Below are 11945 nucleotides of genomic sequence, written 5' to 3' on the forward strand. Positions count from 1 at the left end.
AGGCCAAGTCCCTTCCTGAAAGAAACACTTTTTAAAATTCCCTCTTTTCAATGCAAAGCCAGTGTCACCTAGAAGGAGAGGCCCTGGGTTTCCAGGGTGACCATAGGCCCCGGGCTGGAGGAGGGTTAGGGAGGAGGGACAGGCCACAGAAAGTCTGGCCTGGGGTCACCCGCCTGCACTTCCACCCTTGAGCCGAAGAATGCCAGGACCCCTTCACCCGGATGCCTGAAATATCTTTCACGCAACGACTTTCACACACGCTTCCTAAAAGCCTTGACGGAAGCTGTCAACTACCTCTTTGGAACGGCTTTCAAATCGCAACAAGACGGATGCTGCAGCCGTGCGCTCCCAAGCCTAGGGGAGAACTCATAGGAGCTAATCTGGCACAAGCCCCGACTCACCTTTGGAAGAGGTACTGGGGTTCCTGGCACGAATTTCAAAAGCACGTGGTCTGCGATGCATTTGTAAAAGCAAAGCCGTTTTGTAATTGCGATCTGAAATTATATGTTGCTCCAAGAGGAGCATATAATTTTTAGTATGTTTTTTGGGGTAAAAATTATTTGAATTTTAATACAGTGATTTAGTACGAGAGTTATAACGGGATCATGGATTCTGAAATTCCTTACATGCAATACTTTTTCACGGTCAGAGTAGCCTGAACGTATTAGATGAATTCTTGCTCTTCTAGCAAATGAAAGAATCTTAAAATTATACACACACTCGTACTCTCAACCTCTCTCTCTCTCTCTCTCTCTCTCTCTCTCACACACACACACACACACACACACACACACACACACACACACACACACACACTGCTATTGCCACCTCTGTGTCAATGAAGCCAAAATGAAATTTAGCAGATTTTAATTGTTTTCTTTATTTGAAGAAATTGCATGTGAAGCCATTGAAAAGGATAAAAAGCAGATTAAGAAAACCCAGGAATTCGGGAAACATGAAACCTGAACCCATAAGATGGTGCATGTTCTTCTTTAGTTTCAGGACATCCAAGGAGCCTGAGGGGTTCTCTGAAGCCACTGCCTCTTAATAATGACAGTCTAGAAATTTAAACGTGACATTGTTGGTGAGCACGTCAGAGAGCCAGGGTGCCTGAGCTAGAAGGCCCCGTGGGTTCACGGGACTATAGCCCTTAGTCCAGCCGTCCCTGCTGGAGAAGGAGCTGCCTGCGGGGCACAATCCCCTGGGGCCAGATGCCCTCTGGGAGTCCATTCTCCCCAGATAACTGGTAATTTTCCAGGTAGACACTTAGGTCACACAAAAAAATCACTTGGAAATTTCTAAAAGGAAAGGCCATGCTCTTTAGAGCACACTGATTTTCTCAAAATGGGAAGAGGCGTCCTTCAAGGATCAGTGCATTCTCACCACCTTTTGGAATACCCGGTCTTTCCTTGATCTTATCAAACTCAGTGTCAGGGACACACTGTAACTGAGGGGTGGCGGGGGAGGGGAGATGGGCTCTCTTGGGACTGGCGCTGGGGCAAGACCAGTCACTCGTGGTCACGGGAGAGAACTGCGGGGTCCACGAGAGAAGAGACCACATCTGCTTCACTCTGGGTCCCTCTCACTATGCCCAGCACAGCACGTGCCATTCAAAGCACCCAAAACAGTGACACCACCCCACTCTGCTGGGACCTGGGGGTGCGCTGAGAAAGGGATGCTTTCTGCAACCATCCAAAAGCCACGGTGGGAAGGCTGGAGGGCTTAACTTATTAAAAAGAAGCTGTCGTTGTTGAGACATTCTGGAATTGCCTTTTGAGCTGGTTCACAATAAAGGTGGCTTCCTACATGAGGACACTTTTTCCTGAACTGGTCACCCACTGGGTCCAGGGGCCTGGCCGGGATGGCATCAGGCATCCTGCCCAGCCTAGGACCTCCTCTGCCCCAGCTCCCACTGCCCTCGAGAACCATCCTTGTCCAGGAACTGGACATTACCTTGCACGGAGAGCGGGAAGAAGCACCAGGGCACTTGGGGGATGGTGTCGGAGAAGCAGCACTTCCTAGAGGCGCACTCCTCGGGGCTGATGCCTGGGTAGCCGCAGTTCTTGCGCGCTGAGACCTCCATGACACACTCCTCCGACTCTGCCGCGTGCCACCGGATTTGGGGACGACAAGGGGACTCAGTTAGGCCAGCTAGCTAACCAGACATGTCCATTCCATCCTCCCCGGGGAGCGCCGCTGGGCTCACAGGCTCGGGGTAGCATGAGGGGCTTCTGAGACTGTCACCCCTGGGCTAAGAGTGGGCGCCAGCAGGTGGGCACCCCTTCCTCCTGATGCCAAAAGTCAGAATGTCTGGAGGGTAGATCGTCTCACCTCCCTGGACTTGACATTGCTCTGTAAAGCGGGGTGGCCCACCGTACCTCCTGTGGGGACCCTTTAAGGATGTAAAGCATTAGACCAAAGAATTGAAACCCAGCGATGCTTCCACTACCGGGAGAGGCCTGGCTACAACCAGCCAACAGCCAGCCATCGGGCCTGTTTCCCTGGAGCCCGGGAGCCTCTGACCGGCAGCCTCGGGGGCTGTGGACGGGAGGCCAGGGTACTCAGTTCTGCACACACGGGTCAGCTTCGCACACAGACGTTTTTGTGTGCACGCTTTGGAGTCGGGGACTTTCTAAACTGATAATATGCACAGGCACAAAACTCACTCTCAAAAGGTAACTCAAGAAGACTTAAGTGAATTTCTTAACATTGAGGGTCTGTTTGCAGCTGTGTTAATAATGCCCTGATCTTAATGCCTCATGTCCCTTAGAAGCTTCTCAGGAGCCACAGCGAAGAGGGGCCTCAGAATTGTTTTTTCTTCAAATACTGTAAAACGGATTCCAACAAGGCTCCCCTTGGGGTCCAGTGTGGACATAGGGGTGGGGGCACGTTTTCCCTTCCCTGGGGCTGGCCCAGGTGGTGTTGGAGCCCTAAGAAGCCAGGTCCTGGGCTGCCACCCGGGGCACAGGAGGAGGTCCCAGCTCTCCTGGACGTTACCTTGCTTGGGGAGGGGCTTGAAACACCAGGGGACCCCGGGGATGCTGGAGTCGAAGCAGCAGCTGGCGGAGAAGCACTGGTCGCTGGAGATGCCCGGGAAGCCGCAGTTCAACCTGTTCTTGGTGCTCACGCGTGAGCATTGGCAGGGATCTGCGGAGAGGCCCTGGCTCAGCCAGCCCCCCACACCTGCCCCCAGCCCCCAGGCGCGTCCGGGACCCCCCAGCAGTGCCACTCCCACCCTGGGAAAGGCCGTCTTATCTTGGTCGTATTTGAACCAGCCAGTGTCCCTCAGAGGAACTGACAGGGCTTAGCTGAAAGGGTTTTCTTAGTTTAAAAATAAAACCTTCTGGCAAGAGAGTGGACAGATGCACTCAGGCCCAGGTCGGGATTAAGGTGGGCAAGGCCGGACCCCTAGGAGCCCTTAGTGGGCCTCCCACCCAGCCTCTCCCGGAGCCCCCGCCCACCTGAGCCTGAGACCATCCTACTGATCCTGAAGGGGGTCCTCCTGGGAGGTCTCACCCCCCTCCAGTGCCCCCCTGCTGCCCTTCCTGAGTGGCGGGGAAGCGGGGGGACGCACACAGGAGCTGGCTGTGTGGCTAGCGTCCCAAACCTCAAGACACCTTCCCACTTGCTTCCCTTCTCAAGTTAACTCATCGCCTGCGTTTTCTCTCTGAGGGAAACTAACATGAACAGAGACACCCCGAGGGGCAGAAAACAAGGACCTCTCACGCCCTCCCTGCGCTCGGGGCCCTAGAGGCCTCCCCAGGCTCGCTGGTCCGAATGGTCCCCACGGCCCCTCGAGGACCTGAGCCCTCGCTTACCAGGTTTCTGGGCCCCCCCCAGGGCACACAGCCCTAGCAGAAGGAGCGCAGCCAGGAGCCGGGTGCAGCGGACCCCCATGCCCACGCTCGCCTGCATCCCAGGGCCGCCGGAAGAGTGCACGCTCCCCACTGCGGGGGGTTGTTTTATAAGCTTCTCTCTGTTTGCTCAGTAAGCAAGATAACCCCCTCTCTCCCCGTGGCACTGACACTTTGGAACCTTTGTTAGGAGAAGGAGCTGAGGTAGCTTGGCTGAAGTGCCAAGTGGTGACAGAGCAGGCCTCCGGGCTCCCCGGGCACACCCAGGCTCCCCCCGACCCAGGCAGGGAGCCAGGTCATGCCAGGATGCCAACATGGAAGACAGGCCACGTGCGCGTGTGGCGCTGGGTACTCACAGGGTCCCACCCAGGAAGGGAGAAGTCATGTATTTCTCCTGAAAAAGTACTTGGCTACCACAGGAGTTTTAAAATATTGGGTCCAAGGCTACTGGGGGAAATGACCGGGCCAGCCGCGGACAGAGAGAAGACGCCTCCTCCAGGAATGGGAGGGTCTCCGAGGAAGGCAGGAGACCCTCCTTCAGGGCTGCAGACCCCTCTCTCAGCCCCTGTCTGTATCTCCTTGTCTCTGTTTTGGGGAGGGGGCTGCTGCTCTTCGTGGAGATGAAGCTGTCCAGGTAAACGGAACGGCCCCAGATGAGTGTAGAAGTAACAAGTTCGTTTCAGCAAAGCCTGAAGTGTGTCATGTTTTTCTTCCATGGGAACTGTCTGTGTTGCCTAAAAGATGGTACCTGTAAGCCAGCCTATGCCCAGGATAAGATGCTCCGGGGAAGACTCTGTGCATGGGACCCAAAGAGAGAAAAGAGAAGTGGAGATGAGACACACAACACAGAAGGGGAATGTGGAGGAAAGAGAGGATCGTAAACTCCCTACTCTGGGGGACTTCCAGGAGCCACCAATCTGTACAGCACGGCTTGAGCAGCCAGGAACCCAGAGATGCGTGGAATCGGAAACCCTGGGTCCTCAGGGTCTGGAGGGCTCAGGGCTTCTGCCAGCTCCAGCTCCAGCCGCCCCAGACCCCTGCCTATTCCCCCACTGAGCAACCACCATGACTCTATCTTTGCAAACCTTGAGAAAGTCACCTTTCCCCACTGCGTCCCTGTCACTCTTAGTCACCACCAAGACATAGGGCCCCAAGTCCTCCCTCTTCCCCCAGATTCTCACCTCCACTTTCCTCTTGCTTCCTCCCCCTTGGCCCGACTTCCCACTGCGCCCTCCTGGCCCTTCCGGGATTCCCACCAAAACCGCCTGACCCATGCCAAAGAGACGGCTTATCAGCCCCTTGGTCTCTGACCTGCTCTGGCCCTAACGGAAGCCTGCATCTTCCCTGCGATGTTCCTCTTGCATGCATCTCAGGTGGAGGTGCTCAGGCCCCCATCCAGGGCACCATCCGCCCACACGGTATTTTAGTGCTTTTAGAAAAAGGCACATTTTCTTCAAGACAAGTTACTTCCACTGTGGGGAAGTCATTACGTTAGATACAGTGTCTACAGTATGAGTGGCACCCACCTGAACGTGGAGCTCTGTGCACGGCACAACCTCTAAGCTGCGTTGGGTGCCTGTGCTCCCATCACGTGGGCTCAGGCTGGGGGCTGGACATTGACCTTGAGCCCCAGTGTCACCATGCTCCTCGGAATCGCAGCTGTGACTGTACCACCTTCAAGGCTCCTGCCCCACCGTCATCGGCTGACTGTCAACCTGCTCCTTGTTAAGGGTTTGGCACCGCGCTCGCTGTGTCCCTTGTCACACCAAGATGTGTGACATCCTGGGCGGCTTCAGCACTCCAGGGACATCTCACCCAAAGCCACAGGAACTCAGGTTTTTATTTCCTCCTCATCTCTGGGAACTTCCATCCCTCCTCCACTCTGCCACCCCTCCCATGACCACACTCAGAACCCGTACTCCACCTCTGAAAGAGGACATGCAAATGTCCTTTCTCTTCAGCATGTCTAAGCTTCTACTGCTTCCTCGTTACTCCTAAACCCTCCAATCCCTTAACCCCTTGGCTTCCCCTCTGAGCACTGTACCGTCTGCGTCTCCCCCTCCCCTCCTTCTCCAGCCTGGTTCCCATGGTCCCCACTCCACCTGCTCCCCCCCGTCTTATCACCCCCAGGAGTACCCATCTGTTGACCATCTCCAGGCCCTCCCACCACACCTGCTGTGCTAGCTGGTGCTGCCACAGGAGCGCCCAGTCTCAGACCCATCCCGCGCCTAGTGGAATTGCAATTCTTCTTTGTAGTGATGTTACCTATCAGTTCTCACAGGAAACAGAAGCCAAATGGGGGGTCCCTTAGAGGTCACCCATGTCAGTCTACTTCTGATTATTATGGAGGTACTGGTACCAGACACTTCCTCCTGCTATAAGTAACTCTAAACCTATGTGGAATAACCGTTTACAGATCCTGAGCAACAGGCTGTGTGGGACAGAAAGGGAAGCAGTGTGGAGAGGCCCAAGGTCACCTGGTTTTCTGTCTAGAAACACAGTCTGGCCACAGAGCATCAGAGGCTTATGGGGCTGAGGGACAGAGGGTGGAATCAGAGGCCACGGGGGGATGGGTTTCCAGGGTGGGGGTCGGAGGAGAGGGACACCTGAAACAGGGCTGGGGACTCCCTGGGGTTTAGTCAGATGCTAAGCCGCCACACACAAAAGGCCAGGAAGAAACAGCTCCCAGGAAGGAACACACACCAAGGAGACAGGGCTGTCAGCAGCCTGATTCACATGAGTTCTGGCCAGCCACAGGGGAAGGCTTGTTGGCTGTCCAAGCACTGAGTAGGGACATAGAATGACCATGCCATGTCTTAGTCAGCTTGGGTGGCCATAACGAAATACCACAGGGAGTTGGGTTAAACAACCAACATTGGTTTCTCACAGTTCTGGTGGCTGGAAATTCATTATCAGGGTGGCTGCAGGGTAGGGTTCTGGTGAGGGCTCTCTTCCTGGCTTGCAGATGGTGGCCTTCTCAATGTGTGCTCACCTGGTGGAGAAAGGGTGAGTTCCCTGCTGTCTCTTTCTATAAGACCACTAACCCCATCATGGGGGACCCATCCTCATGACCTCTTCCAACCCTAATTACCTCCCAAAGTCCCTACCTCCTAATAGCATCACATTGGGGGGTATGGCTTCCACATATGAATGTGGGGCGGGGGCGCAAACATTCAGTCCATAACATGCCATATGAGTAGGTTTGATCTTGTTCTAGAGTAAAGCCATACCCCTTCTAACAAAACTTTAAAACAAGTCCTAAAAGATCAAGTTAATCTGTAAGTAAAGTGACTGCCTAACAGAATGAAACTCAGCATTTTGTTAAGGAAGACAACAAAATCCAGACACATGACATAGCATTCATAATGTTCAACACAAACTCAAAATTACTAGGTGTGTGAAGAAGCAGGACCTTAAGCACTGGAAATAACAGAGAATAGAAACAGACCAGATACTGCATTAAAATGTTCAACTACTTAAAGAGAAATATAACAAGGGAACACATTTTAAAATCTGCATAGAGAAATGGAAACTAAAAATGAACCAGGTGGAAATTCTAGGCATGAAAACTACAATATCTGAAATGAAAAATTCTAATTAGATTAGATACTTTAGAAGAAATCGCTGATTTATTTGAAGTCAGTGCAGTACAAGCTCTCCAAACTGGGACATAGAGAGAAAGAGGGCTGAAATAAAAAGGAACAGAACCTCAGTGACCCATGAGACAGTGTCAGCAGACCAACACATATGTAATTAGTGTACCAGTAGGAGGGGAAGAAATATTGGGGCAAGAAAAAGGATTTGAAAAAATAATGGCCAAATTTTTTGTAAATTTGCTGACAAATATATACTCATATATCCTAGAAGCTCAATGAATGCCAAGCAAGATAAAGAAAACCACATAAAGGCACAGCATGATCAAATTGTTGAAAATCAGTAATTTTAAAATGTTTTTACAGCAACTGGCAGAAAGACACACTGAATTACAGGGGAGCATATTAAGAATGACAAGTGAGTAGGAGATTGGCTCAAGATGGCGGAGTAGAAGGATGTGCTCTCACTCCCTTTTGCAAGAACACTGGAATCACTGCTAATCACTGCTAAACAATCATTGACAGGAAAACACTGGCACTCACCAAAAAATATACCCCACATCCAAAGACAAATGAAGGGTCACAATGAGATGGTAGGAGGGGCGCAATCACAATAAAATCAAATCCCATAACTGATGGGTGGGTGACTCACAAACTGGAGAACACTTATACCACAGAAGTCAACCCAATGGAGTGAAGGTTCTGAGCCCCACGTCAGGCTTCTGAACCTGGGGGTCGGGCAATGGGAGGAGGAATTCCTAGAGAATCAGACTTTGAAAGCTGGCAGGATTTGACTGCAGGACATCGACAGGACTGGGGGAAACAGAGACTCCACTCTTGGAGGGCACACACAAAGTAGTGTGCGCATCGGGACCCAGGGGAAGGAGCAGTGATCCCATAGGAGATTGAACCAGACCTACCTGCTAGTGTTGGAGGGACTCCTGCAGAGGCGGGGGGTGGCTCTGTCTCACCATGAGGACAAGGACAAGGACACTGGCAGCAGAAGTTCTGGGAAGTTGGTTACTCCTTGGTGTAAGCCCTCCCAGAGTCTGTCATTAGCCCCACCAAAGAGCCCAGGAAGACTCCAGTGTTCGGTCACCTCAGGCCAAACAACCAACAAGGAGGGGACCCAGCCCCACCCATCAGCAGACAAGCAGATTAAAGTTTTACTGAGCTCTGCCCACCAGAGCAACACCCAGCTCTACCCACCACCAGTCCCTCCCATCAGGAAATTTACACAAACCTCTTAGATAGCCTCATCCACCAGAGGGCAGACAGCAGAAGCAAGAAGAACTACAATCCTGCATCCTGTGAAACAAAAGCCACATTCACAGAAAGACAGACAAAATGAAAATGCAGAGAGCTACATACCAGATGAAGGAACAAGATAAAACCCCAGAAAAACAACTAAATGAAGTGAAGATAGGCAACCTTCCGGAAACAGAATTCAGAATAATGATAGTGAAGATGATCCAGGACCTCAGAAAATGAATAGAGGCAAAGATTGAGAAGATGCAAGAAATGTTCAACAAAGAACTAGAAGAATTAAAGAACAAACAAACAGAGATGAACAGTACAATAACTGAAATGAAAACTACACTAGAAGGAATCAATAGCAGAATAACTGAGGCAAAAGAACAGATAAGTGACCTGGAAGACAGAATGGTGGAATTCACTGCTGTGGAACAGAATAAAGAAAAAAGAATGAAAAGAAATGAAGACAGACTAAGACTAAGAGACCTCTGGGGCAACATTAAACACAACAACATTCGCATTATAGGGGTCCCAGAAGGAGAAGAGAGAGAGAAAGGAACAGAGAAAATATTTGAAGAGATTATAGCTGAAAACTTCCCTAACCTGGGAAAGGAAATAGCCACCCAAGTCCAAGAAGCACAGTGAGTCCCATACAGGATAAACCCAAGGAGAAACACGCCAAGACACATAGTAATCAAACTGGCAAAAATTAAAAACAAAGAATAATTATAGAAAGCATCAAGGGAAAAATGACAAATAACATACAAGGGAACTCCCATAAGGTTAACAGCTGATTTCTCAGCAGAAACTCTAGAAGCCAGAAGGGAGTGGCATGATATACTTAAAGTGATGAAATGGAAGAACCTACAACCAATATTACTCTACCTGACAAGGATCTCATTTAGATTCGATGGAGAAATCAAAAGCTTTACAGACAAGCAAAAGCTAAGCGAATTCAGCACCACCAAACCAGCTCTATAACAAATGCTAAAGGAACTTGTCTAAGTGGGAAACACAAGAGAAGAAAAGGACCTACAAAAACAAACCCAAAACAATTAAGAAAATGATCATAGGAACATACATATAGATAATTACCTTAAACGTGAATGGATTAAATGCTCCAACCAAAAGACACAGGCTTGCTGAATGGATACAAAAACAAGACCCATATATATGCTGTCTACAAGAGACCCACTTCAGACCTAGGGACACATACAGACTGAAAGTGAGGGGATGGAAAAAGATATTCCATGCAAATGAAAATCAAAAGAAAGCTGGAGTAGCAATTCTCATATCAGATAAAATAGACTTTAAAATAAAGAATGTTACAAGAGACAAGGACGGACACTAAATAATGATCAAGGGATCAATCCAAGAAGAAGATATAACAATTATATATGCACCCAACATAGGAGCGCCTCAATACATAAGGCAACTGCTAACAGCTATAAAAAAGGAAATCAACAGTAACACAATAATAGTGGGGGACTTTAACACCTCACTGACACCAATGGACAGATCAGCCAAACAGAAAATTAATAAGGAAATACAAGCTTTAAATGAGACAATAGACCAGATAGAGTTAATTGATATCTATATGACATTCCATCCAAAAACAGCAGATTACACTTTCTTCTTGAGTGCGCATGGAACATTCTCCAGGATAGATCACATCTTCAGTCACAAATCAAGCTCAGTAAATTTAAGAAAATTGCAATCATATCTAGCATCTTTTCTGACCACAATGCTTTGAGATTAGAAATCACTTACAGGGAAAAAATGTGAAAAACACAAACACATGGAGGCTAAACAAAACATTACTAAATAACCAAGAGATCACTGAAGAAACCAAAGAGGAAATCAAAAAATACCTAGAGACAAATGATAATGAAAACCAGACAATCCAAAACCTATGCAATGTGGCAAAACAGTTCTAAGAGGGAAGTTTATAGCTATACAAGCCTACCTCAAGAAACAAGAAAAATCTCAAATAAACAATCTAACCTTACACCTAAAGGAACTAGAGAAAGAAGAACAAACAAAACCCAAAGTTAGCAGAAGGAAAGAAATCATAAAGATCAGAACAGAAATAAATAAAATAGAAACAAAGAAAACAATAGCAAAGATCAATAAAACTAAAAGCTGGTTCTTTGAGAAGATAAACAACATTGATAAACCATTAGCCAGACTCATCAAGAAAAAGAGGGAGAGGACTCAAATCAATAAAATTAGAAATGAAAAAGGAGAAGTAACAACAGACACTGCAGAAATACAAAGGATCATGAGAGATTACTACAAGCAACTCTATGCCAATAAAATGGACAACCTGGAATAAATGGACAAACTTTTAGAAAGGTATAGCTTTCCAAGAATGAACGAGGAAGAAATAGAAAACATGAACAGGCCAACCACAAGCACTGAAATTGAAACTGTGATTTAAAATCTTCCAGAAAACAAACAAACAAACAAAATCTTCCAAAACACAAAAGTCCAGAACCTGATGGCTTCTCAGGTGAATTCTATCAAACATTTAGAGAAGAGCTAACACCCATCCTTCTCAAAGTCTTCCAAAAAATTGCAGAGGAAGGAACCCTCCCAAACTCATTCTATGACACCACCATCACCCTGATACCAGAACCAAATATACTACAAGAAAAAATTACAGACCAGTATCACTGATGAATATAGATGTAAAAATCCTCAACAAAATACTAGCAAACAGAATCCAACAACACATTAAAACATCATACACCATGATCAAGTGGGATTTATCCCATATATGCAAGGAATCTTCAGTATACGCAAATCAATCAATGTGATACACCATATTAACAAATTGAAGAATAAAAACCATATGATCATCTCAATAGATGCAGAAAAAGCTTTTGACAAAATTCAACACTCATTTATGATAAAACCTCTCCAGAAAGTAGACATATAGGGAATTTACCTCAACATAATAAAGGCCATATATGACCAACCCACAGCAAACATCATTCTCAATGGTGAAAAACTGAAACCATTTCCACCAAGATCAGGAACAAGACAAGGATGTCCACTCTTGCCACTATTATTCAACATAGTTTTGGAAGTCCTAGCCACGGCAATCAGAGAAGAAAAAGAAATAAAAGGAATACAAACTGGAAAAGAAGAATTAAAACTGTTGCTGTTTGCAGATGACATGATACAATACATAGAGAATCCTAAAGATGCCACTAGAAAACTACTAGAGCTAATCAATGAA

At 48.0% G+C, this 11945-nt stretch overlaps 1 protein-coding gene across 1 annotated transcript; it reads right to left on the reverse strand.

Moving 5' to 3' along the window:
- Positions 1-937: 937 nt before the first annotated feature.
- Positions 938-3897, reverse strand: LOC137224601 (trefoil factor 2-like). Its single transcript, XM_067737316.1, has 4 exons — positions 3819-3897; positions 2998-3147; positions 1954-2100; positions 938-1058 (listed from the first exon to the last, which is right to left on the reverse strand). Exons 1-4 carry the CDS (start codon positions 3895-3897, stop codon positions 1045-1047), a joined length of 390 nt encoding a protein of 129 aa, XP_067593417.1. The 3' UTR covers positions 938-1044.
- Between the last annotated feature and the right edge of the window lie 8048 nt (positions 3898-11945).

Source organism: Pseudorca crassidens, chromosome 5, assembly GCF_039906515.1.
Source record: "Pseudorca crassidens isolate mPseCra1 chromosome 5, mPseCra1.hap1, whole genome shotgun sequence".
NCBI lineage: Eukaryota > Metazoa > Chordata > Mammalia > Artiodactyla > Delphinidae > Pseudorca > Pseudorca crassidens.

What these genes read in the sequence shown, in the direction of transcription:
- LOC137224601 (XM_067737316.1), bottom strand. Translation starts at nt 3,897, where the DNA reads ATGGGGGTCCGCTGCACCCGGCTCCTGGCTGCGCTCCTTCTGCTAGGG. An exon ending in GGGGGGGGCCCAGAAACCTG is followed by an intron (nt 3,148 to 3,818) that starts GTAAGCGAGGGC and finishes GCCTCTCCGCAG; the next exon opens with ATCCCTGCCAATGCTCACGC. An exon ending in CAAGCCCCTCCCCAAGCAAG is followed by an intron (nt 2,101 to 2,997) that starts GTAACGTCCAGG and finishes GGCACGCGGCAG; the next exon opens with AGTCGGAGGAGTGTGTCATG.